Below are 25,330 nucleotides of genomic sequence, written 5' to 3'. Positions count from 1 at the left end.
CTAGGCCTATAGGAGTCACGATGTAATTTCTTCTACATTCGCTCTTTTCCCTCCATTTTCAGCCGGTATTTTGTTATTTTTATTGTCATTTCTTTTGATTGAGGTGATTGATTAGTTAGCCAATTTGTATTTATATCTTTATTACTATTTTTCTCCACACTCATGAAATATAGAGTGTCTACTCATTTTCAACGGTATTTCATGATTAAGTGTCCCTCGACTTACTCGAGCAACAGACCATTCTAAATATCAATATCAACTTGCGTCATAAACACCATCAACTTTTGATCTTTTGTTGTATTACAAAAGAAAAACCAACCGTTGATCCTTCAAGAGGCTGGAGCAAGGCAAATTCACAACCGCTAACCGCCAACCTCCGCCCCCCTCAAGCACACACCACTCCAGGTCAAAGTTTCAACTAACCGTCATAAATCCTGTTTTACTGCCACAACGAATCTTTTTCTCATACAAATTACCGAAGAAAAATGCCATGCAGGTGTTGGTAATATCTTATAATGTAGCGTCGCGGTACTATCCATAGTGGAGAATCATTATTCTAAAGTAACCTTAACACTAACCTTTTACTCCACAAACACCCCATTTCATTCCATCTCAACCCATCTCACACCATCTCATCTCATCTTAGCATGCCCTTCCTCACAAACAAACCTCTCATCTCCTCAACCCTTTACCAAACCCGCACACGCAGTAACACCGACCCCAAGCCCCCTAAAACATCACATTCCAATTCTGCATCCATAGACTCGGGATATGCAAGTGGATGGGGAACCATCCATTTCTGTTCCAAGGGACCATTCACTTCTCGACGAACCTCTATATTCAACGACGAACATCTAACTTGTGAGGGCCATCCTGTCATTTTCGAGTATGGTGAAGACATCAAGGTATTCTACATCGGGGAGGCAAAAATCGCGAATCTGAGGGAGAAAATGGGGAAGAGTCGGGAGGTATTTATCGGAAAGGCAGCGCGGAAAAGTAAATCGGGGAATAAGTATAAGAATGCAAGTAGTGCGAGTCGTCGAGACAGCCAGACATCAGGAAAACTTTTCCAAAAACCGAAACCGATTCGAAGGGGAAGAATGGTGAAAGATGAGAGGGGTCATGTGAGAGCTGTTTATGAAGATGAGGAACCTATTGATTTGGGGAGGAGAATTGCTAGGGAATCTATTAGGGATATCTCGACTCGTAAGTGTGTGTTGTGTTCTTGGCAGGGGGTGACGCTAATGTGGGTTTAGTTCTTAAAGTGCCGTTGGTGCCTGTAAAAAATACGATGGATGGAGAAGGTGAACATAGTGTTAGGGCACTGTGGAGTTGGGGGTTTGGAAATTGATGGGATTGTTTGGGATTTGATACTTTCACTTCCAACAAGGCGTCGTGGAAACAGGAAAATTGGTGTTTGGAGACTTGATGCATACTGGGAATATACTGAGGATTGGGCTATTCTAGTATGCTTTTTGCATCTTGATGTTAGCGAGTATATGATATTCACTTAAATGTTATTGTGGATGGTTCTGTGAGGAACTCTATGTGCAATTTTTCATTGTCAGCTGAGAGCAAGCAGCGACTTCATATTGATGTCAATGATATACAAAGTGGAAGGACGAAAGATATTCGAATCAAGGAGGTCAAATACTAAGAATGCGTCGAAGGCAATGTCTCATGAAGCTGATAAAAACAGAGAGTGTAGTTGTAAAAGTTGCGTATATACTTTTCTAAACCAACGCTATCTTGAAATCTATTTTACAAGTCATTAATCTATGGTGACGTTCGCTTCTTTTGAGGCTCATATCCATGATATTTAGTAATTCGTGCTACTCGTCCGCTTTTCCCATATCTATCCCGTAGCATCTTCTCCTAAATCAAGCGAACTTCTTAACATGCATCCCAGTTTTGCTCAACCTAGCTGCGATGAAAAAAGCCACTGTTGCAATAAGCAATGCTCCACAAAATGCTATGGTAGGAACATATCCGGAACTCGAGAGGATCTGTCCAGCAACTGGTGTACCGACCAAAAGACCCAATCCACCAATTGCAAAAGCCATACCCATTCTCGTGCCTACGACGCCCATGTGAGGGCTAAGTGTTACGATGATCGTGGGTGGAATTGATACGAAACACCCTGTGGAAAATCCATAGAGAAGGGCGAATACGACCAGACCGCCAACAGAATGAACACCAGTCCAGCCGAATGCCACAACACTTGCGATGAGTGTTCCTGGTATGATGATATTTAAGGGTCCGAATTTATCGGCAAAGTAGTTGGGGATAATACGACCAAAGATAGATGCCGCATTGATGGTACTCAACATATAGAATGCCGAGTTTGAATTCATGATTTTTTCATCCATGGCGTAGGATGAGATGTAGTAAAATGGAATATTAAGACCCATGAACCCGAAAAAGAGGCCGATAGTGAAGAGTAAGTATGGTAGTTCTTTGAATGCGGCCAGATCTATCAGCTTTCGCTTTTGCGATGGCTTCACACGCATCTTCATTATGCTGATGGAGATAGAAAGAGTAGCGAGGAATATAAATCCAAGGGCTCTTGTTGTCCAACCAAAGCCGATTTTAGGTTGAAGATTATGGAAAATAATTGGGTAAAGTACGCCACCTGAGAATATTAGCTACCGACTCGTTCCCGCTGTGTTGAATGGTATGATAACCAATGAGAAAATTACATACCAAGTGAACTTCCACTAGCCGCAATGCCAGTTGCGAAAGCTTTCCGTGTTGAGAAATAAGTGGAAACGATCGCAACACTAGGAACAAAAAGACATCCCAATCCAATCCCCATACACATAGCTTGTGCAAGCACAATTTGCCAATAGCTTGTGGAGATAGATGTCATCATCATCCCGAAGACAACCATGAATGTCCCAGTACACAGGAGGGGACGAAAGAGACCGGCATCTAGGAAGAAGTTAGTTTTTCGTTATTTTAAGACAGGTAAAGGGGGAAAGATTACCGAAGAGAGGACCAGTAAAAACCCCCACAAGTAAGAGCAAAAAAGCTTGTATAGAACCAATCCATGAGATATTAGATGGTGATTCGTGAGATAGTAAACCATTTTCATAAAAAGTTTGGAATGCACCAAACATATTTACTATACCCCTGTTGTCATTGTCAGCTTTAAGTGGGTGCCATTTCTTGGAATGAAAATCTTACCATGAATTAAAGAATAAGAAGAAACTCCCGACCACTTGAAGCCATGCAACAACTCCTCCATTTGGGATATCGGCATGAGGATTCGGCGCAACCCGAGGAAGTTCTTCGGCAATAATGTCAGAATCATTACCTGATAATTTTTCTCGCTTTGATTCAATCGACCCCCCAGCCGAAGTATTTTGATCCATATCGGTGGATATTTGATCCGTCGGGCGATTGACGGGATCGGTTTCAGATTTGTGATTGTGAAAAGTATGTGTGGTTACTATGGTACCGGTATGTGGCTTTCGGCGGAGTTCAAAAATTGATGGTATCAATTGAGTATTATCCCTTGTATATCAAGCGAGTACATTCTCCTCTCTTATATCCATCCTTTCGCGCTCAGAAGGTCCCGAAGTGAGAGACTAGCAACAGATTCACAATCTTGAGAGCGCGGATTGATACAAGTAGACCGCGGATGTTGCGGTAGGATCTCTTATATTCTTATATCCGCCAATTATATGACTCGCTAGCGCTAAGATCGCCCAAGATGTGGAGAAAGATCGTGGAAGGTGTCAAGAGTGGATATGAGACATGGGAAGATTTCTTCAATATCTTCTTTTAGCCCGAGCGTTTCTGACGGTATTGGGACTCGGGAAATACGTATAAGGCCGAGTTTCATGTCGGTGATCCAATGGAAAGGCGAAACTCATGGCGGTGGGTGATATCGATTTTGAAAGTGAAGTCAGAAGTTTCACGGAGATATGGTCGTTGGAGCTGTACTTTGAGGCGATGTCACTAGTTGTGGCATGAGATCGGCGTCAGCAGTGATCAGTCATCTTCTTCACGTCTCTTGGGCAGGATTGGCCTACAACCCTTTGAAGGTTTGTCTTGCATCACCCTCATTCCCATTACCCTCATTCCCATCGCCGCTGTCATCACTATCATCCAAAATATCGGAATCGTGTTATCTCGACATTGAGAGAACGCAACAAAAGATATCAAAGGCATACGTTGCCTAATATCATCAATGCTGTCTGTATCCGGGAGAAGATAAGCCGGCGAACTTCTCAAAATAACATATCGATGAGCTCAGTATTTTCACGATAACTATTGATAGTAACTTTCTGCACGATTGGAATAGATGACAGTGTCACCAAATGATAGGTCACTCGCATCCTGTATAACCTTAATTATGCGGTGCACTGTCTCTGATATTGAGTTCGTACCTACCTATCTAGGTAGACTTTTATCGATTTGCGCTACTCATCCCACCCGAAAGTATATAATACCTCACGACCGCTCACTCACTCACCCACGACCATGCATAAAAGATTAATCTTCACAATCGATCAAGACACAAGAATTCAATACCAGAATGGAATTGATCTTCATACTGCCCTTGTATAACTACCTAAATATATCGCCATTCAACGTGATCAGATACAAATACTACTATCTCAAACCATCAACCGTCAACCATTAACCTGCTCAACTCTTTTAATTTAGTACAGGGCTACTTCCAGCCTCGATCTATGCCTCTCCATCTCTTAAAAGCTCAACTCGTGCAGCAGCATAAGGCCTCAACGGATTGCCAGCAGGTTTGATACCGAGCAATAGCGTTATTTGTACCTCACCAAACTGTCTGCGGTTGTCATGGAATAGACGAACGTTGTCTTCAGAAACAACATCCCCTCGCACAGGACTATAGAATGTGACCGGTGATCGAGGTCTGGCTTTGACGATGAGATTCAACTCGCTGGCTAGATAAGCAATTTCGGTACACGATGACGTGCAAGCAGTGACGATTTCTTGTCGAGTCTTTCCGCTGAGAAGACATAGAGGTAGAAGTACGTCGACTAACTCCTTGCCAATTTTCTGAAAGGTAAAGTTATCTGGGAAATAACATAGATCTCCATATCCAGTTCTTATTGGGTCGTCGACAAAGCGTGTGCTGTTGTTCCGGAGACAGAAATAATTCTCAACCGCATCATCAATCTTCTCGGGATATCCTAGAGTATGTTAATATTCACTCATCTTCAGACGATACAGGGTATTACTGACCTTGCAAGTGGGGGTTTATACTGGCTCGAAATTGTTCTATGTCTTTTGGCATGCGCGAAAAAACAGCTTCCAACAAGTATCGTGATACCAACGCCCGAAATATTGTTCTCATGCTCAATTTTTCCAGGCTTGAAGATTGGAAGTAGTCGGGAATATCACTTAGATTCATAATTCGCAAAGAGTTCACAAGGAGTGAAACGGTTGTTATGCTTTTCCTATTGTTCCGGTCGTGATCATTGATCTGGGCAATGTTAGGTCCAGAAAGTGGAAGACAATCATCCCGTATGATATTCTCGCTGGCGAGCATATCTAAAGTGTAATCGACAAAGCGATGAATGCTTTCAAGGCGTTCTTGTACTTCTGCAGATTCAAGCGGATGCTGCATGATTACTTCGTTCTCCAGTGGTGATGGAATAAACGAAGAAGATTTGTTGTCGGTACAATTTACCGGTGCTGGTGTGGGCTTTTCCAGACCAAAAGGGCCCCAGAGCAGAGGAACATTTCCTGTAAAAATCGGATGGCTTGCCTCGTGCTCGGCATGGGTTATTCCATCATCATTGAATGTACAACTTCTGCTGATGTTTTCGGCCGTGCTCTCGTCAACGATGCAAAGTGCGCATCTGCTCGGCCGAGTGAACTCTGCAATTTTCGAATTTGGGTTTAACGCCCTACATGGTAATCCGCGTACAACACAGCGCTGGCAAGGTCCGCCGGACTTTGGAATACCAGAGACTTGTATTTGCTCAGCTTTGTATTTGTTTTGGTCACCCTGTGACAAGCTCTTGTACCATGGCGCTGTGTGGACAGCAAAGACATGTCGCTTCACCCCCAGTATCCTCGGAGCCTGTGGCATGTCGAGAACTTTCGATGTCTTTGGGTTTACTGGCAGGCTACACTTATTGTTGAGTTTCACTATGACAATTCGATTAGCAAGTTTCAACAATGGAAACCAAAAAGTGCAAAGAAGCCACACCACCAAAAAGACAGTTTCTAGTAATTAAGGGAAGTCAATATGTCATGGTTTCACTTACTGCAATTTAGACATGGCATCGTTCGCTGTTTGGACGGAACGTTTTCCGTTCTTTTCGGCCGCCTTGTGCATTCCATTTTGTGTGTGTGACAGTGGTCACACTTTCCATCGGCATCCTTCAAGTCGTATACACAATTGATCTTGTTTTGATAGCACAGCTCGCAGTGCCCGAGTGGATGGCTCGTTGAATCGAACTTGTAGTTTGGAGGGAATACAATACACTTGACTTCTCTTGACAGACAGCTTTCACATGCTGGTGAACGCTCAGTCCCGAAATCAGTCAAGTCTTTAATCTTCTTTGCTTTTCTCTCACTGTCTTTCTCTGCCTGTATCCTTTTTTGCTCGGCCTTTTCTCTCCTCCGAATTGTAGTTTCGCTGGTTGTGTCTCTCGGCATGTTGAATAAATAAATCGATCGAAGATGACGAGCTTCTACTGAAATGAGGATGAAGATATTACAAGTGTAGAACCTCAGGTACTGATGTATCGAGTGCTTGCAAATAGATGCTAGAACACCCAATAATTAAACACAAGATTACTAGGTAAACTTAAGATATCGAAAAACACAACCACAATCCAAATCAGGAACAATAAACAACAGAAGATAAACAATAAACAAACTGTTTGTTGTTTATCTTAACCTTTTCAAACAATTTATTATTCAGGTTGTCCCGAGGATTCCTTATTCCAAAACATAACAACAACTCGACGTTTGTCTTCAATATTCTGTTCTTTGGTCCCGATGACTGCGAAAGTTTTGGAGTTCGAGACTTCCCTAGTACCACCTGAAGAAAAAGTAAAGAAATTCGGATCGGGATGTCAAGATTTGCACAGAAAATGGCTCAGTTTTGGGACACGGATTCCAACAGAAGCCATTCGAGCGAATGAGGCAAGTTATATGGTATTGATCAAGGAATACAATGCCAATATATTCGGGACTACAGACGGGTATCTACATCGTTGCTGCTAGGCAGACACACTCGGTGTAGTGGTTTGAAGCTTTCTGTGGACACCTGCATCGCGGCTAGCCCTGGTTTAATATTGCGCCACTTGGTGGCGTCGAGGCCTTCCCTCCTCTAAAATCAATGGAAACCCAGGTAGGTATGCGCGATTAATAAAAGTTCTTGTTTGAAAGATCCCCTGCTTCACCACATCAATACCCGACATTTTTGTTCAATACTTGATCACGGATACGTTGCAGATATTACAGGGGGGCTACTAGGCAGATGGTGCATGTGCGGCTTCGCACAGTGCCGGGAAAAGCACATTTCTACAGCAAAAGGCAATCACTGCTTCAAGTTGCACTGAAGATACAAATCAACTGGGCAAAAGAAAAACTATGTACTTGAAAGAGCATTTGCAATCTCCTGCATTCTGCATCACGGGTGTTGTGCAGGATGAAAAAAGAAAATCACCCCTCTCTATGTGGAGATCTGACGGGTAAAGCCTTAAAGTCACGTCAATCGTTCATGCGAACGCGACTCTTGTTTATAGAAAAGTTGTCTGTTGTCAACAAACCCATCAGAAACTCAGGCAGATTATTCCAGATATGTTTACATCTTTCATATTCCAGCTTATTATTCTTTCAATCACTCCGTCTTTTGCAACAACTTTTCTGACTTCCATTTTTACACTCATTCTCAGTTTTCACCACTTTTCTTTTGCAAAGTATATCCTAGTACTTCTTCCACTTCAATAAACAGTCATGGACTCTAATTCAGGACTATTCGTTGGCTTGGACATCGGTACCTGCCTCACGAAAGTATGTTATCGAGTTGGAAGAAATGGAACGACGCATGATATCTTCCTTGGGTCAACAGCCTCCCCCGACGTATGCTCGACAACATCAACAACTATCCCTTCAGGATTATACTACCCCCCTGATTCCAATGTCCCTCTTTGGGGAGACGATATTACAGATGCAAGATTATCGATGAATTTTGATTCTTGTAGATTAGTTCGATATTGGAAAAGCGGTTTGCAACCAGGCTCCCACTCTTACATGGATATCGTCGCCAAATCACAGCTTCTAAAACTCAATGTTGATCAATTCCCATTTCAAATGGCAGTGCATCTTCTGAATCGATTATTCTTTGATGAATCTGCTTTATTGAAATTGACGATGAGACGAGCATCATGCAATCTAGGAGATGTTTGTCTGGTCTTTGGAAAACCATCAGGCTGGCAGATGTCTACTTACAAAGTGTTTCAAGATGCTGCAGAATCTCTTGGATTTACTCGTCGTCAGATCAAATTCGTTTCTGAAACAGAGGCATTCTTTCGAGAGTATCTCAAGAGTGGAGAAAGTTTGGATGTAAGTTTTCATTCTTTCAATGACCTCCAATGCTTACAACCGTACAGAAAGATGATGCAATTGTTATTGCTGATTGTGGGGGTTATACTGTGGTTTGTAAACTCCTGTCACTTCCAGTTTCACTCCCATCATGCTGATTCAATATAGGATATTGACGCTTACCAAATAGTTGGGTTGGATGAAGACAAGAAGTCGGTGACACAAGTCTCCCCAGCTGGCATTTTACCTTTGAGTAAGTACACTGTGGTAGCCACTACAACTTTCATTCTAGACTATGTCCTTCGCCCGCTATATTACTTACAATTCACGGTTTAAGGTCTTCCATACGGCTCCGAAAGTGTGTGGCCCATCGCGAAACAATATTTTCGCTCTTTACTCGAAGAGAAGAATGATTACATCGAGGATCATATCAAACGTATATTTGATGATCTTTTGCCTGTTTGGATTTGGCAGATTCAAAAGGCAAAGAATATACCAGGCCATCTTGCTTCGGATAATTGCTACGTCTTTTATCATGCCTTGATACGTGCAGATGAAACCAGATCTCCGCCTTGGTCAGCTGGCATGCTAAAAATACCATGGTATGATATAGTATCCCATTTATGCAATACATACTAACAAAACATTAGGAAAACAATCTTTGGATTCTTTGAAGAGGCATCAATTGATCCAATTGTAAGTGAGTTACGAATCTTTATCAAGCGGCTCCCTATAAAACCAGTCGTAAGTTCTCATTGGCCGATCAACAAGTATCTCGATGCTAACAAATTTAGCGTGTGATTCTTGGCGGTGGATACTCCATGATGAGTATTGTTAAAGATGCCTTGTTCGAGCTTGGCAAGGAATTGAATATTAAATTTTGCCAGCATCAAGATAGGTATGAATCTAAAATAGAGCTTCGAAGAAACAATCCTGACTTTCACAAGCAAGCCAGTGGCAGCTGGGGCTGTTGATATGGCCGCAAATCCTGATATCGTGGAATCAAGACTTTTAAAGTCTTCATATTCTATCTGGACAAAATTTCCATGGTCGGAAAAGGAAGGACCACGTGATATTTATCAGCCCTCCCGGAACCAATTTGATCATTCGTGGGAATTTAAGGCTCATGATTGGATGGGTAAAGTGGTATTCTTCCTCTTTCTTATTATCTTACTAGGTACCCAGTTTCTAGTCGGCTAATAAATTGGTTTAGGGTGACAAGATCTCGTCGAAACAAATCTTCACCTCAGATAACAATGAATATCTCTGGCGAGAACGATTCGTCCGTGAATATGATGACCTTTCTTGGCGGGAAACCATAAACGCTTGGGATGTTCACCCTGGACCAGGTAGATTCACTGTTCCAAAGAAACTTCAAGGGGCACAGTGCGGTATGCAATCAACATTTGCTCTCATTCTCACAGCCTACATTTGACTAATTCTTCCCGAAACTTTAGAAACTATTACCTTGAATGTTGATTTTCGCAAAAAGATTTCGGACCACTCCGTATTGAGAAAGAAGAAGGGATATTTCTACATACGATACTCCCTGGAACTCCACCTAGACGGAGATTCTCTAACCTTCCTGGTCAAGACGAAGGACAAGAATGGGAACCATTACATAGTGGAGATCGACGACCTGGGAACTACAATCTCTTCGGTGATTTTAACAGGAGACTGCGCTCAAACCCGCGAAGAACGTAGCTCGAACATTTCAAAGTCGACAATAGTGGATAAGATCAGTTCTGCTTCTACTTGTGGGAGCCATGTTAAGGCATCGAGTCAAAATATTGGTATCAATACATCTCCTGATGATGCATCATCTCAAGCATGCAATTCCGACAATCCAGTGACACCAACGCCAACTTTGGTCGATCCATTTGAAAAAATTGAGTACGACTCGGTGAATCTAAATCTCCTGCTGGATCAACACCATATAAGTAGCCAAGAATTAGAGGATCCCTTTTCGTCTAATTATCCGCGACAAAAAAGTGATCTGTATAAGCCAGCCCGTCGACCACGCAAGGGGATGAAGAGCAAGAAGGCTCCAACCTTGGAGACACCCCAGGTTCCACGACCGACAACACTCGATGACATAGGATTACCTAGGAGTGATGGCTCTCAAAGTATCGATGAACCGTCATTGTTGGTATTACCATTACCATCACCTGTAGTGCCAGAAGATACAATAGTTGTGCGGCGTCGAAGGATCTCCTATACAACCCCTGCACGACTCGGATGACTTTAATTTAATGGCGCTCTGTCTGGATTCCGCTTCATGATGTGTATTCTATTCTTTTCATATTCACGATTGTTTTACGGGCCGGGCTGTACTTAATTTTCACCACACTCTGGAGGTCTTGGTGAGGAAATGAAGGACACTGTATACACTCCCAATTGATGAGTCTAGATGGAGTTGTTTATTTTATTCTCTGATATTGACATAAGGGGGGTCGTTGTAATTATTTCAGCTGAGTTGGATAAGTGGCCTTATGTGTCTTACAACCCAACCACTGTAAATGTCTGTTTAATATTTACTTGATGTTTTTCAGATGATATCGCATGGGAATTGGTGTAATTCAAAAACATACAATTGATTTCGTGAGACGTTAGGCGTTGATTCCCCCACAGCTACTCCCCACAAATACGGAGTAATAAGCTTAAACTTTAAGGTTTGCGATGTTGATTAGTTTCCTACCTATCCTATTTTATCTTCGATCGGTGGCCCTTGCCTTATCAATACCTAGACACCCAGCGATAAGTAGGTGCTCCTCACGTCTATATGAAATCATTTATGCAAGTCTAAAATAAACACTCGAACGCATGCCGGCAAGCTTGGCTTATGTGCCAATGATGAATGGGCAGCCATCCTAGGTATTTTTGGTATCTTCAAAGTACTATGTCTTGAGATGCCCAAGCTGTGAAGTTATTCTTCTATCTTCCAATGACATTAATGGAGATTAACATCGTCAAAAATTCTCGACAAAATAGACGAATTGCTTTCCATGGATTATGATCACGCTGCGCCGTATCTACACAGATAAAGATTGTCCTATTGGAGAGTCTCTCCACAAGATAGAGTCCATTTCAGACATCCTCGACTGCCTACAAACTATCTGACTTGATCTATCATCAATCTTCTAGTATAAAATCCTAATCTCGCTATCATCGTTCTCCCCAGAATTAAACTTGATAGCTCACCGAATAAAGAAGTTTAAAAATTGGCAAAGCAACAATTCTCCCCCCACCTATGATGTACAGAGATAATCCAGCTCTCAATGATGCCTCAACTTCCTCTGCAGTCTCATTACATACCAGTGATGGGTATGAGGATTGAGATGAACTATCTCCTGCTTATTCATATACCGACGAACCTACTTCAACACCATCCGCGAGCTCTGTACCTACCCATCCAACTCGAGGAGTATGGTACTGGTACAACTCCCTTTTTGTTCTCTGTTTTGAGAGATGCATAATTATATCTAATGCTTTTCAGTCCTCCTCCCGATCTTCCTTTCTCACCCCATGACCTTGATGGCAGCGAATCCCGAGCCTGTCTTCCAGACTTCTCCACAAATGCAACTACTTTATATGATATGATCCGAGAGCAAGTTAAGTGACCACCAGGAAATCATGTGAACATCACTGGTTGGTACAATGAACGAAGCGTCAAACAAGGGGACCAAAAGCAAAATCACCGACCTTTTGAATCGGATTAACATCACTCATCTCCTCGCTCGCGGTGTTGGTTCGAACAGAGAAATTGAGTGTTTGCCTAACAGTATCAGAGGTTATGGAGGTGGCAGGATCCCAAGTTCCGAGCCGATAGTAAACGCAGATGAAGAAAGCCAGACTGATGATCTCAAAGCTTGGTGTGAAGCTTATGTTTCAAATCCTGCCGGCGTGTAATCTTTCATGCTTAAACGAGAGGTCATAAATCACGATACCAGGAAGTTAGAGCCACATCCCCGATCTACTCTTGTCGAGACAAACTATCGAGGGCATGTCGAAATTGATTTCCTTTCCGCCCATAAGCGACTTACAGTCTATTCATTCACCTGGCAAAATAAATGAATGGCGTATTACGACCTGGATCGGGTGGGTGTTCTACCCAACATTCTTTTGGCTCATCTCATGGCCGGTATTGTTTTTCCTCACACATAAATCCGAGGTTGTCAAAGTGGTCTTTCCTTACGCAGTGGAGGTCGTCTAGTTGACGATGGAGGTGGTCGAACTTGTACAGTTATGAGTGAGGTGAAATGGATCAGTTTATGGGGAAGTGTTATTAAAAGAGCTGCGATGAGTAGGATGGTATGTTAAGATCGATGTCTTGATGATGTTCTCCCTTTTTACTTGGTTCTTGCCTCTGTATTTGTACTCACCCAGCTACACACTGAATTGCTTTCAAACATCATATGAAGTCATGATAGAGTTTTCATAAGCTTACCTAACGTGATTTATCAGCATGTAGCCCATATTATCACACCCACTAAGGTAACCTTACCGAGGGTGCCAGTTGTGGGCGCCGATGTGGTCCGTGTATCGAGCAAAAACATCAATACCTCTACAACGTGATTCATCAGCATGTACGCTGTATCATGATATGAGCTACCCCTTTTTACATATAAAGTTTGTTTACATAGGTATATTCATAAACTTTCTTTATTTAGCAATATAGTTTTTTGAAAACTTTAAACGATAGAATTTAATTATATGGATATTATAAAAATCTATTCTAAAGACTTATCAATGCTCATCTAACAATGACAAATGCGGGGCGCACAGCATTAATTCGGCACTTCATGTGGACAACACAGAACTAGAAGTTGACGAGACCAATCAAAGCTTCCAATTGAAACGGCGGGATGTCAATATCATCATGAGCGTTCTCTGATACTATCTTTGAACACAAAATGGACCGGGGATCGTTGATATAAAATTAAGCCACAACCCACACTGCAAAGATCAAAACATCTTCTTCAATTCATCGCATTATCATAGCATTTACTTCAACATGTCGCCTTCCACAACTTGGCCTTATACAGATGATAAGGGGAATACTGAGAATGAAGCCGCCACGGTTACGGAAGCAGTTATTGAGACCGACTTGTTGATTGTTGGGGCCGGACCTTCTGGGGCGGCTTTGGCTTGTTTTCTGGGACATCATGGTGAGTCGATGCGGATTTCTCAGTGCCTCGGCACGTGACCTTTATTGAGCCCTCCAAAAGACTGTCTTTTATGATCAGATGACTGCGGAAGAAATCACGGGCAAAGAGAAAATGAATAATGATACTGACGTTCGTAGGCCTACGAGGAATGCTTATCGCGGGCACTCCCGGTACAGCCGATACCCCGCGAGCTCACATAACCAACATGGCCGCAATGGAATGTCTGCGCGATATAGGTTTGGAAGAGGAGTGTTTGCAAGTGGCTGTCAAGGGTGATTCAATGTTGCATACACGATGGTGTCGTTCTTTGGCTGGCGAGGAGTATGCGAGGATTTACTCTTGGGGAAATGATCCAAAACGTGCCGTAGGTCGACAAGCAGGTGATGATAGCATTCTGGTGACTAACAATTCTCACAGGGTGATTATGATGCTGCTAGTCCATGCAATCATGTCGATATTCCTCAGACGGTTCTCGAGCCGATTTTGATCAATCGGGCTACTCATAGTGGATTTAATTGTCGATTTGATACCTCGTTTTTGTCTTTTGAGCGAGACTCAACCTCGGGGGTAATTACCAGCAAACTGCAAGATAATTTGACGAAACAAATATATCACGTTCGATCAAAGTACTTATTTGGATGTGATGGAGCTCGAAGTCAAGTCTTGAGGCAATTACAGATCCCATTGATCAAGAAACCTCAACAAGGGTTGGCTATCAATATATTAGTCAAGGCCGAATTGAGACATGTCATGGAAAATAAAATGGGAAACTTACATTGGGTCATAAGACCTGAAGACAAAGATGCCACTTTTGGTTGGAATGGCTTGATAAGAATGGTGAAGCCATGGAATGAGTAAGTCCTTTATGAAGTCTGAATAGAAAGATGCTGACTTTCCAGGTGGATGTTCATTCTTATTCCATCTCCTGGTTCCGAAACGAACTTTAATCCTTCAGACGAGGAGTACTTAAGATGCGTCAAGGATATGATCGGAGATGATTCAATTCCTGCAGAAATACTTGGAGTCTCCAAATGGACGATCAATGAAACTGTTGCAGAATACTACTCTGATGGGAATATGTATGTACCCGAGCCCCCTTATCAAAAGAATTCCCTCGCTTACTTTAATAAGATTTTGCCTCGGCGATGCAGTCCACCGCCATCCACCAACCAATGGCCTAGGATCCAACACATGTATTCAAGATGCATATAATCTCGCCTGGAAGATCGCCTATGTCCTGAAGGGAAAAGCGGAAAGCAGTCTTCTCGATTCATTTAGCCCAGAACGCCAACCAGTTGGTCAATCCATCATCACACGAGCCAATCAAGGACTTAGAGACCACGGTCCAGTATGGGAAGCTTTAGGAATGATGGAGCCATCCATTGAAATGCGACGAAAACTTTTTGCAGAACTCTCGCAGGTGACACCTGAAGGGGCAGCTCGGCGAGCACGCTTTCAAGCGGCGATTGAAGGAACGGCACGCGAGTTTCATGGCGTTGGTATTGAAATGAATGAACGTTACGAATCTTCTGCGATTTACCTCGCGGATGAGAAACCAAGACCAGCATTACCGGCAGACCCGGTTCTTGAGCATGAGATTACGACTTATCCTGGAAGCCGTTTCCCTCATGCGTGGCTGAATACCAGACTTCCAGGAAAACAGTTTTCGACTATCGATCTAGCTGGACATGGAAAATTTTCTCTTTTCACTGGAATTGGAGGAGAAAGATGGAGAGCTGCTGCTGCGAAGGCCGCAGAGGTTCTTGGAATTGAGATTAATGTATATTCCATCGGTTGGAAACAAGATTATGAGGACGTGTATTTTGATTGGGCGAGACGCAGAGAAATCGGGGAGAGTGGCTGTGTGTTGGTCAGGCCGGATAGATTTGTAGCTTGGAGAGCTATGCAAATGGTTGATGGACCGGAGGAGAAGTTGTTGCTTGTTTTGAAGAGCATCTTGAGGGGTTAGACAATATTTGCTTGTTTTCGAAACACTTGAACATCGAACATTATGATTAGATTTTCATATTTCTTAGTCGAGCGAGGCAGGGATCATAGAAAGGGAAGCTTTTCCGGTGCCTGATTGTATTTAGCCATTGCTTGTATCTACTGCATCAAATGGAGAATATCAAAATACACCTTGTATTTTTTTGTGTCTTGATGATGATCGATTCTATTCAAAGCAAGTCCCACATCTCGAATCTGCAGCGTGTGCTTGTCGAATAGACTTGTTTGGTGCGCTTCTACATATGATGCGGGGTTGTGATTCCACGACCCCGCAATGGTACAACACAGCATCTGTAAATTTCCCATCAGCCAATAAATGTTGTCGAGTCATGATTTTCATCGATTCATGCCCAATGGAAAGGAAGGAATGTTTTTACCATCAATCCAGGAAGCAAAGTGATTAAGCTTAAAAGGAGCTCAGCTATCGTTGTATGCGCTTTCTTCCTTCAATTTCAAAGAAAGTCTATATCGATACTCAGGAACAATGCTCTACTCCGAAGGCAACCGTCTAATATATCGCTACGATGCCGAAGAACTCTGGATTGATTCCTGGGGACCAAATGCATTCCGAATACGTTCTACCAAAGAATCTCAATATCCCGATCCCTCTGAACTCTGGGCGCTCCAAGAAATCGACTCTCCAATACCAACTATCAAAATCGAAGACAAATCAGCATCAATCACTAATGGATCCATCCGTGCAACAGTTTCCTCTCGGGGGAAGATAATCATCTACAACGGCGAGGGCAAAATTCTCCTAGAGGAATACGCACGTCATCGTCTCGACGTCACCGACCCCAAATGTTCCGCCATAAATGTCGAAGCCCGGGAATTCAAACCCAATCCCGGCGGCAGCTCAACGCATCATCTAACCCAACGCTTCGAATCGCAGGACAAGCACGAAAAGATATTCGGCATGGGACAATACCAACAACCGTATCTCGATCTCAAGGGTCTGGATCTCGAGCTCGCGCATCGAAATTCCCAAGCCAGCGTCCCCTTTGCCATCTCCTCTCTTGGCTACGGATTCCTCTGGAACAATCCCGCAATCGGACGCGCGGTGTTTGGAAAAAATATCATGAGCTTCGAAGCGTATTCTACTTCTTTTCTCGATTATTGGGTTGTGGCTGGTGCTTCCCCGGCGGAAATCGTACATCGCTATTCAGACGTCACGGGAAAGGTTCCCATGATGCCCGAATACGGACTGGGGTTCTGGCAATGCAAATTGCGCTATCAGACGCAGGAAGAACTCTTGCAAGTAGCGCGTGAATACAAGAAGAGAGAGTTACCGATTGATCTTATCGTGATTGATTTCTTTCACTGGCCGCGTCAGGGAGATTGGAGATTTGATGAGAACTTTTGGCCGGATCCGGATGCGATGATTGGGGAATTGAAGGAGATGGGGATTGAACTTATGGTGTCGATCTGGCCGACGGTGGATACGCGGTCGGAGAATTTCGAAGAGATGCTGGAGAAAGGTTATTTGGTAAGGACCGATCGGGGCATTAGGATTGTGATGGATTTTGAAGGCGATACGATTCATTTCGATGCAACGAATCCGGGGGCGAGGAAATTTATATGGGAACAAGCGAAGAAGAATTATTATGAGAAGGGAATTAAAGTTTTTTGGTTAGATGAAGCGGGTTAGTACTTTTCATCATCTCATCTCATCCAGTTTGATACTATGCGTCTGTAGAATTTAATAATCTACCTAGGTAGGTAGATATCAATAACTGACCTGCCGCCCAGAACCCGAATATACAGCCTACGATTTCGACAACTATCGCTACCATCGAGGCACCAACCTCTCAATCGGCAACACCTACCCCGTCGAATACGCCCGGGCCTTCTACGAGGGCATGTCCGCCTCGGGGCAAACCAACATCGTGAATCTTCTCCGCTGCGCATGGGCCGGGTCCCAAAAATACGGCGCGCTGGTCTGGAGCGGCGACATAGCTTCCTCGTGGTCTTCATTCCGCAATCAGCTTACTGCTGGATTAAATATGGGACTTGCGGGAATCCCATGGTGGACGACTGATATTGGGGGTTTTCATGGAGGAGATCCAACTGATCCGGCTTTTAGGGAATTGTTTGTGAGGTGGTTTCAATGGGGGACTTTCTGTCCAGTTATGAGATTACATGGGGATCGGGAACCTAAACAGCCACAGGTGGGAGAGGGAGGTGGATCGACTTGTTTGAGTGGTGCGGATAATGAGGTTTGGTCTTATGGGGAAGAGGTTTATGGAATTTGTAAGAAATACATGATGATTCGAGAAGAGATGAGGGATTATACTAGGGAGTTGATGAAAGAGGCTAGTAAAAAGGGAAGTCCAGTTATGAGAACTCTATTTTATGAGTTCCCGGAGGATAAGAAATGCTGGGAAATCGAGGAACAATATATGTTTGGGCCAAAGTATTTGGTTTGTCCTGTGTTTGAGGCTGGGGCAAAGGATATCAAGGTTTATCTTCCAGCGGGAACATCTTGGTCTCTGGTTGGTCAAGAGACAGATAAATCTTGGGAGGGAGGGCATGAGATTGAAGTCGCTTGTTCTATTGACACTATACCTGTATTCACTAGACAAGATTAGAATGAGGGTAATGTCAAATTATAATTCTCAAGAAGTTTCGACAATGAGCCGAGCTTCTTTTTTCCAAGACCCGAATTGTTGATCAATACTGATTACTAATATGAATTTTGTTGTTCTGCAGGATTAAAAGGTAGAAATGCCATATGAATACGGGCTTCATATTCCGGTTTATAAGCTGGCCTTTCCCCGACTTTCATATGGCAATATCAACACCAACAGTCCTGCTGCAATAAAAAGAGCCCCGCTTGTATAAACTGGCGCTGAAGTCTCGAGATTGGCGAACATTGCAATAATCGGCTTCAGAAAGATTAGTCAATATTCATAGGGAATTCTCAACCTTCCTGTAATCTAAATTAATCAACGAGGGAAAACTTACAGCCATAATGCCGAATATTCTGTTCGAAGTCGCGGTAAGAGCATTGCCCGTACCGCGATCTTTCGTAGGAAATATTTCCGGTGTGTATGCGTACAAAACAGCATACATCACATTGGAACAAAAGTTAAAAGCACAATTCCAACCCAATAATGCAGTAGACGTCATGGCTGTGGTGGAAGCGTATAAGAATACTCCAGTCGCTGTTGTACTAAGAGCGAGAGTTCCTTTTCTACCCAAACTTGGTACCTCAATAAGGTAACCACCAATAAGAGCTCCAGGAATCCCAAGCACTGATATAATCAAAGAGTTGCGATACGTCAAATATGTACTTCCATCTCCAAATTCAGCACCTCGAGTGGCTTGGATATACGGAAGAAATGCGTTATAGAGTGGATATCCAAGACCAATAAATGCCCACACGAGCATAATCAAACCTGTAGAGAAGGCCAGCTTCCTTGTCGCAAATAAGGCACGAACATGAGATAAGTCCATTTGATGGAGTTTTCTTGACAAGGTTGCCGAGGCGTTGATATGAGGAAGGGTGCCGCAATCTTGGAGACGGGTGACAGTCACTAATATAAGTTTAGAATGGTTCAGAATAGGGAGAAATGAATGGGGTATACCTACAATTTGACTGTTTCCCATTTCTCCTCGCAACTTCCTGCACAACCTTAACTGCATCTTCATCTCTTCCTTTTCCCATCAAATATTTCGGACTTTCGAATATCGTAAAACACGTGAAACGAATGAAGAACTCAATCATAGAGATGCCTCCCATAACGATAAGAAAATATCTCCATCCCATATTCTGTGATCGAGTGCATGTTGAACCTTCTTGGCACGTGAGGTTTCCCAAGAGAGGCCAAGCAATTAAATTCGCGATAACTTGAGCTACGGCCCAATCGACTGAAAGAACAGTAAGAAGATATTGATGAGAACCAGGAAGAAACTCGAGGAAAACTGCTGAATCGACGGGAAGATTCCCGCCCACACCAAAACTCCACAGAGCAGCAAAACATCCAATAGCGGCAAAATTTGGTGAACCGGCAGCAATCAATCCAAAAACAGCGGTGATACCAAGCGTAGCATTAAAAGCTAAACGTCGACCGAAAATGTCGCAACCAAAACCCCAAAACATAGCACCAGCCAGAAGACCAATATTCTGAGCTAAAGTGAGTAGAGGCGGGTGCTTGGGCGAGAATTCATTGGTAATCGACGTGACTATGTTCATTGTTAGCTTTCTGACTAGATAAAAAGACAAATCGAGATCGAGCATATACATATAAGTGATGTAACAATTGGCCACAAGTTATCATTCGCCCAGCCAAATCCTACCACAACAAATAGTTGCCATTGATACCATCCCATGCCAATATCTTGAATCTGAGTAACATCACATGATTAGCGAACATCACGTTTGAGCAGAGCCACCTGGAAGTGGTAAGATTTCCAATCTTACAGCTTCATTTAAGACTCGAGCTTTTGCTTCATATATTGGATCGATTGTTCCAGGTGGTATCGCAGTCAAATTTAGACTCTCAACTTCCGACCGTTGTGTGTAATCATTGTTGACATTTCCGTCTTTGACATCAGGTTCACCATCGTTTTCATTTGAGGGAGCAGGGTCGTTATTAAGAGTCTCGTTCGCCATTTCAGCTTCTTCGCTGGTCGGTAATCTCTGGTACCTCATCAAGATTGCTGAAACCTGAGAAGCAGGCCTCACTAAGTACTTATGAATCGTTCTTGCTATCGGAAATCCTAGGCTAAATTAGTGCACGCCTGACGTCTGTTGTGTAAAGCTTCACTCATGCTGTGGAATAGTGAATTCAGTTCTTGGGATGCTATTGGACGTTGCAAGCCAAGAGCCCCGTCTGGATTCCTGTTTGGGAGGGATATGGTAAAGATGTGGCAGGTGAAATTCAATGTTCTGATATCAAAATTGTGAAGATCTGCGGTTGGGTGGCCAATATCAGGCAATCAATCTCTGGTAAGGTTAAAGTTGGTGTGTAAGCCTTCAAAACGGCGAAAAGACAGGCCGATCTCAACAAGTAGTTCGAATTGGACGTTGCATTAGGGTTTAGTTTGACCCATCACAGCAAGAGCTCATGAGGCCGCAAAGCAGCAACGGGGTGGTAGCGTACAAGGGTAAGAGTCAGAATCGAATTGTAACGCGGAGTAATCACACCATGCAAGCCCCAGATTTCATCGAGCACTTTCCCACTCTGAGCCACTTTGGATTTCTTTGAATATTGGCTTCGTACATTTACCTAAACCTCTGATTGGATATTAATAACCGGCTAGTCGTCCTCCGTGTGCAGATCTTCACCAACTAACCGCACACCGCGGGCACAATGTTGTGAAAGAAGCCGAGCTCGCATGACAAGCTATTCCCACACCCCAACATGTATATGATCGCACCTACAAACGGTTAAATCGATTGACAAATCGGCACCTGATGCTGGCTCGAGTATCAAGTGATGTACAAGAGTGTGATTGTACTATGCGGCGGTTCTTAATTCTTCAACTGCTTTTGTTGGTCTTCGTCGGATTCCATCAGTAAATCTCAGTCAAACATTGCTGAAGCCCCCAGCTTTCCACCTCTTTGAGGCCATACTAGTACTAGTCTCTTCTGCTCAATCATGATGATATTGATGTGCATAGTAAAATGGGTAGTTGAGTGATGGACAGACGAGCAATTACCTTCGGCTACAATTCATTGTAGCATTTTGGACATCTACTAGAGATTTGGGAGTTAGAATTCTTGTCGTGGAACCCGGTAGATTGAATCTTGGCCTGAAGACGTGCATCTTCCTGCCCTCAGTATGAAGGAGCTCTAGACCTTTTGCTTAGAATCATTTCAATATACTGGAGAGCGACTGCTTGTATACGTTTTCCATAAGCTCGCACGTGAGATATCAAAAGAATCAACAGTCATCTGCCTGTTGGCGTCCAGATACCCTAGTGCATTCTGCTCCGGCTTTGAACGTTGCATGAACATGAAATCCAAATTTTTATGCCATCAAAAATCCTTAAAGATGCGTCATGGAATGCCGTCGCTGTCCAAGTGAAGCTCAATAGGAAAGAAACTGCGAGATGCTTCAATGCTTACGCCCGTATCGTCCGCATCCCTGGACGCTTGGCGCTTACGGCCGAACAACATCTGCTGTCCGTCCATGAATTCGTTCAACACCAACTTATTTCATCCATCAATTGTCTTTTCAGAACCTTCTCACCTATGTTGAGGCTGAAACGGTTGGAATATCTCTCCGGTTACTAGACTGGCGTGCGGATTTAATCTCACCCACGGATTCATTCTCACCAACCTTTTTTGCTTCAAATCACCAGATAATCAAATGCTATATAAGATGGCCACTTCAGATGCATGATACGAAACGTCAACGACTAGTTTAATCATGTTTAACTCCACTTGCCTCGAGAGCCATGAATAAAAATACCCCCAAACTAGAGTCTTCAGCCTCCGATGAACCCATTTCCGAACCTAAACCCAACGCGCGAGGAAATGGTCCTAACATCCCCAAATAGAGGCTCGTCTGTCTATGTATCAGGTGATTTTCCGATCTCCCTTAGACTTTTAGAACTACGTTAACATTGTAAAGTCTATGTTCCGGTCTTTTCCTTGCGCTGCTCGATACCAGTATCGTAGCAACAGCTCTTTACACCATTGGTGTTGAATTCAATTCTCTCAACTCTGTTTCATGGATAGCTCTCGCATATACCCTATCCTATTTGGGCTGTGCTGTTTTATTCGCACGAATTGGTGATATTGCTGGTCGAAAGAATGCATATATTGCAGCATTCATTATATTCTTCGCATTCTCAATTGCATGCGGGTTTGCGCAAACACTCAACCAACTTATTGCATTCGGAGCTTTGCAAGGCATAGGCGGTTCGGGTCTTTATTCTCTGACAATGGTCATCTTCCCTGAAATCAGTCCCCCGGGAATGAGGAGATGGATTGGAAGTTTGGCTGGCGCAGTGGTTGCAATGAGCGGAGTGCTTGGTCCGGTCATCGGAGGTATCATTACCCAGTACACAAGTTGGAGATGGATATTTTGGATAGAGTAAATAAACCGACCTATTAGAAGAGCCAAAGCTAACAAATACACAGTGCACCAATCGGAATCGTGCCTTTAATATTATTCTATCTCGTCTGGCCAAATGAAAATCAACTTCATCAATCCAAACGTAGACCTCTTCGGCAACTTGATCTTGTCGGGGCATGTATTTTGATCATAGCTTCTATCCTTTTCGTCTTTGCATTCCAAGAAGCAGGTCTCAAGACAAATTCTTGGAATAAACCACTATTCCTGATACCCGTAATAGTGGGAATAGTCTTTTGGATCTTACTATTCGCTTGGGAATTCATAGTGCAGAGAAAATGGGAAGAAAAGCTCGCAACGATGTTCCCATGGAGACTCATCAAGAACAGAGTCTACATGTTCGGTTTGTCCACGACTTTACTCATGGGATTTCCTTACTTTGTGGTAATTTATAGCTTGCCGCTACAATTCCAAGTTGTGAATGGGAAGAGTCCGTTAACCGCAGGACTGGGACTATTATCTATGTTAAGATCAACAGCTATAGCGAGTTTTCTCGGTGGAATGCTTAATGGAACGAAAAACAGAGTATTTTTGACTCTACTCGTGGGATCTGGACTGAGTGTTATAGGCACTAGTTCGCTATCTACATTAGCGAATACTGAATACGTGGAAGCTAAGACCTATGGCTTTTTAGTATTTGTTGGGCTAGGGTTTGGATTGACAGTATCTACAGTATCGATGCTAGTAAGTACTCCTACTGAAATATTTCTCACTATGTTGTCTTTAGCTAACGACACTAAAGTCAAACTACGAATCATCCATCCGCGACCACGCGGTCGTACAAGGCATCACATCGCAAGCACGTATTCTAGGCGGCAGCATAGGAATAGCAGCCAGTACCGCTATTCTCAGTTTAGCACAACAAACACAATTAAATGGCATCGTGAGTCCGGAACAACTTGCTTCATTAGAGTCTTCGGCAAAGACAATGACATATGCGCAACTCCATGCAGTGGGACAAGCTTACTCAGATTCTTTTAGCGAGGATATGATAGTATAGTTGCGAGTGTTTGCATCATAGTAACGATAGGGACGTGGAAGAAAAATCCGGTTACAATTGAGCAGAGACTTAGGGAACAGATCGCGGAGGAAGTGCAGAGGTTGAAGGGTCAAATCACTCAAGTGAGGGTTTCGGAAGAGCCGAAGTCCTGATTGTTGGAAATTATCGAGAGCAATTTAATGTATCTACATCATTTATCATCAGAGATGATTTGTCTGCAATGCTGTATTCCTAGTCTTGTCCACCCAATCAGCTGAGATATCAGTGGGTATCACTATCGTCACATAGAGAGGCGCACCCTTTCTTATGATTCTCATCTTGAGCTAGTGTAACAACAAGTTGAATAAGCGAAAGGAGATCAAGAGGTATTCGATGAGAAAATGGACTGAAAGAGAAAAGGATGTTCTTTATGCATGTACCTTGATAGCGAAGAGATTAGTTAGGAGAAGTGGTGCTAGATGGAGCAGATGAAGCTGGCCCAATGTCCTAAGCTAATCAGATTATTTTTTAATTCCACAACATCAGAAAGGGCAAGAGAACCTAAATTCTTGGTAGTCTATTAGAAAATACTCATTGTTCGGTTAAATCACTCAACTAAAACGATCTGACGCTCTACTGAGCTACAAGAATCTAGAATATATCTAGCTAATTCCCAAAAACGAACTACCCCCACGTTTTTCCTCAACCATCTCAATACTCGCAAAAGCAGCTATCACCGAACCTATTCCTTCCCATTCGCTTTCTCCCACGAGCCCAGAAAATCATTCCAAGTCCTCCCAAACCTCAAATTCAGCCCAAACAATGACTCTTTTCTCCCACTATCCCTCTCGTCTGATTCATCTCATCTTCATTATTCACTAACTCCAAATTGCCGACTTGCCGAGACCGTCTGCGACATCTCACTTTATGACCGTCCAATTTTTATCAATATCATCAGCAACATTCATTCGGTCTATAAGTACTATTTCATCAAAACTGTCGCACATCAGAACAATCTAATGCAAATAGTCTTTGACGGCACCAATACCACGAATCAGACCAACCGCTCCCTCAAGTCATCTCCATCGAATTCCAACTTGGTAAATCCATAGTCGAAAGATCCAGTTGGTACGATACTAACCCGACAAAGCAATAGCACGCAGGCTCCGAAGACATCTCGAATTCTCCCATTCCTACAAACTCAGACCTTAGGAGCAGCTATACTAGTAAGCTATGTCTATGCAGATTGAATTGTATCGATCTGAAGGTATTTTGATAAGTTCTTCCTGGGTACCGACGGGGAAAGAAGGGTAGTGAAGAGTAAAGAGTGGTTAAAGAAGCAACAAGTGTCGGTTGTGCTTGAATATAAAAGAATATGTGCAAAGTTAGGCCAGCGACCTGAGGTTGGTTATTGGTTTTTTTCGATGGAAAACATTGTTAATGAATAGCACAAACCTCCTGTAGCCTTGTAAAATTGAGGTGAGATAATGGGCCAAAGGTTTGAGATGAGTGGAAGAACATACGGCAACGATTTTCGTTTG

The 25,330-nt window shown here is 43.1% G+C and overlaps 8 protein-coding genes across 8 annotated transcripts; 5 read left to right on the top strand and 3 right to left on the bottom strand.

Annotated features, from left to right (window-relative positions):
* Positions 1 to 647: 647 nt before the first annotated feature.
* Positions 648 to 1,351, top strand: EAF02_006137 (uncharacterized protein; the record flags this gene model as incomplete). The annotated part of the gene is made up of 2 exons (XM_038902185.1): positions 648 to 1,206; positions 1,257 to 1,351. 2 exons carry the CDS (start codon positions 648 to 650, stop codon positions 1,349 to 1,351), a joined length of 654 nt encoding a protein of 217 aa, XP_038758402.1.
* Positions 1,352 to 1,880: 529 nt separating this feature from the next.
* EAF02_006136 (uncharacterized protein) lies at positions 1,881 to 3,374 on the bottom strand (the record flags this gene model as incomplete). Its single annotated transcript, XM_038902184.1, has 4 exons — positions 1,881 to 2,632; positions 2,704 to 2,931; positions 2,987 to 3,132; positions 3,187 to 3,374. The coding sequence occupies 4 exons, from the start codon at positions 3,372 to 3,374 to the stop codon at positions 1,881 to 1,883; spliced, it is 1,314 nt and encodes a 437-aa protein (XP_038758401.1).
* Positions 3,375 to 4,698: 1,324 nt separating this feature from the next.
* EAF02_006135 (uncharacterized protein) lies at positions 4,699 to 6,279 on the bottom strand (the record flags this gene model as incomplete). The annotated part of the gene is made up of 3 exons (XM_038902183.1): positions 4,699 to 5,177; positions 5,230 to 6,141; positions 6,261 to 6,279. 3 exons carry the CDS (start codon positions 6,277 to 6,279, stop codon positions 4,699 to 4,701), a joined length of 1,410 nt encoding a protein of 469 aa, XP_038758400.1.
* Positions 6,280 to 7,962: 1,683 nt separating this feature from the next.
* EAF02_006134 (uncharacterized protein) lies at positions 7,963 to 10,792 on the top strand (the record flags this gene model as incomplete). Its single annotated transcript, XM_038902182.1, has 9 exons — positions 7,963 to 8,571; positions 8,619 to 8,663; positions 8,719 to 8,803; positions 8,888 to 9,152; positions 9,201 to 9,294; positions 9,345 to 9,448; positions 9,498 to 9,696; positions 9,764 to 9,941; positions 10,008 to 10,792. 9 exons carry the CDS (start codon positions 7,963 to 7,965, stop codon positions 10,790 to 10,792), a joined length of 2,364 nt encoding a protein of 787 aa, XP_038758399.1.
* Positions 10,793 to 13,564: 2,772 nt separating this feature from the next.
* EAF02_006133 (uncharacterized protein) lies at positions 13,565 to 15,687 on the top strand (the record flags this gene model as incomplete). Its single annotated transcript, XM_038902181.1, has 5 exons — positions 13,565 to 13,718; positions 13,856 to 14,082; positions 14,136 to 14,572; positions 14,618 to 14,797; positions 14,850 to 15,687. The coding sequence occupies 5 exons, from the start codon at positions 13,565 to 13,567 to the stop codon at positions 15,685 to 15,687; spliced, it is 1,836 nt and encodes a 611-aa protein (XP_038758398.1).
* A 413-nt stretch (positions 15,688 to 16,100) lies between these two features.
* On the bottom strand, positions 16,101 to 20,836 carry EAF02_006131 (uncharacterized protein). The gene is made up of 7 exons (XM_038902179.1): positions 20,495 to 20,836; positions 20,149 to 20,447; positions 19,970 to 20,072; positions 19,317 to 19,910; positions 18,690 to 19,261; positions 17,464 to 18,610; positions 16,101 to 17,359 (listed from the first exon to the last, which is right to left on the bottom strand). The coding sequence occupies exons 1-6, from the start codon at positions 20,496 to 20,498 to the stop codon at positions 18,482 to 18,484; spliced, it is 1,701 nt and encodes a 566-aa protein (XP_038758396.1). The 5' UTR covers positions 20,499 to 20,836; the 3' UTR covers positions 16,101 to 17,359; positions 17,464 to 18,481.
* On the top strand, positions 16,210 to 18,313 carry EAF02_006132 (uncharacterized protein; the record flags this gene model as incomplete). Its single annotated transcript, XM_038902180.1, has 2 exons — positions 16,210 to 17,368; positions 17,475 to 18,313. The coding sequence occupies 2 exons, from the start codon at positions 16,210 to 16,212 to the stop codon at positions 18,311 to 18,313; spliced, it is 1,998 nt and encodes a 665-aa protein (XP_038758397.1).
* Positions 20,837 to 21,702: 866 nt separating the features above from the next.
* On the top strand, positions 21,703 to 23,810 carry EAF02_006130 (uncharacterized protein; the record flags this gene model as incomplete). The annotated part of the gene is made up of 5 exons (XM_038902178.1): positions 21,703 to 21,854; positions 22,235 to 22,255; positions 22,307 to 22,771; positions 22,819 to 23,494; positions 23,553 to 23,810. 5 exons carry the CDS (start codon positions 21,703 to 21,705, stop codon positions 23,808 to 23,810), a joined length of 1,572 nt encoding a protein of 523 aa, XP_038758395.1.
* Between the last annotated feature and the right edge of the window lie 1,520 nt (positions 23,811 to 25,330).

This window comes from Botrytis sinoallii (genome assembly GCF_014898435.1).
Source record: "Botrytis sinoallii strain Bc 23 chromosome Unknown BSIN_009, whole genome shotgun sequence".
Classification (NCBI taxonomy): domain Eukaryota; kingdom Fungi; phylum Ascomycota; class Leotiomycetes; order Helotiales; family Sclerotiniaceae; genus Botrytis; species Botrytis sinoallii.
The sequence above is the reverse complement of the archived record's forward strand: the minus strand, read 5'-3'. Positions and strand labels throughout refer to the sequence as shown.

Coding starts and splice junctions, on each gene's coding strand:
- EAF02_006131 (XM_038902179.1), bottom strand. Junction 20,073..20,148: donor CTCGAGTCTTAAATGAAGCT/GTAAGATTGGAA, acceptor GATGTTACTCAG/ATTCAAGATATTGGCATGGG. Junction 19,911..19,969: donor AATTGTTACATCACTTATAT/GTATATGCTCGA, acceptor CAATGAACATAG/TCACGTCGATTACCAATGAA.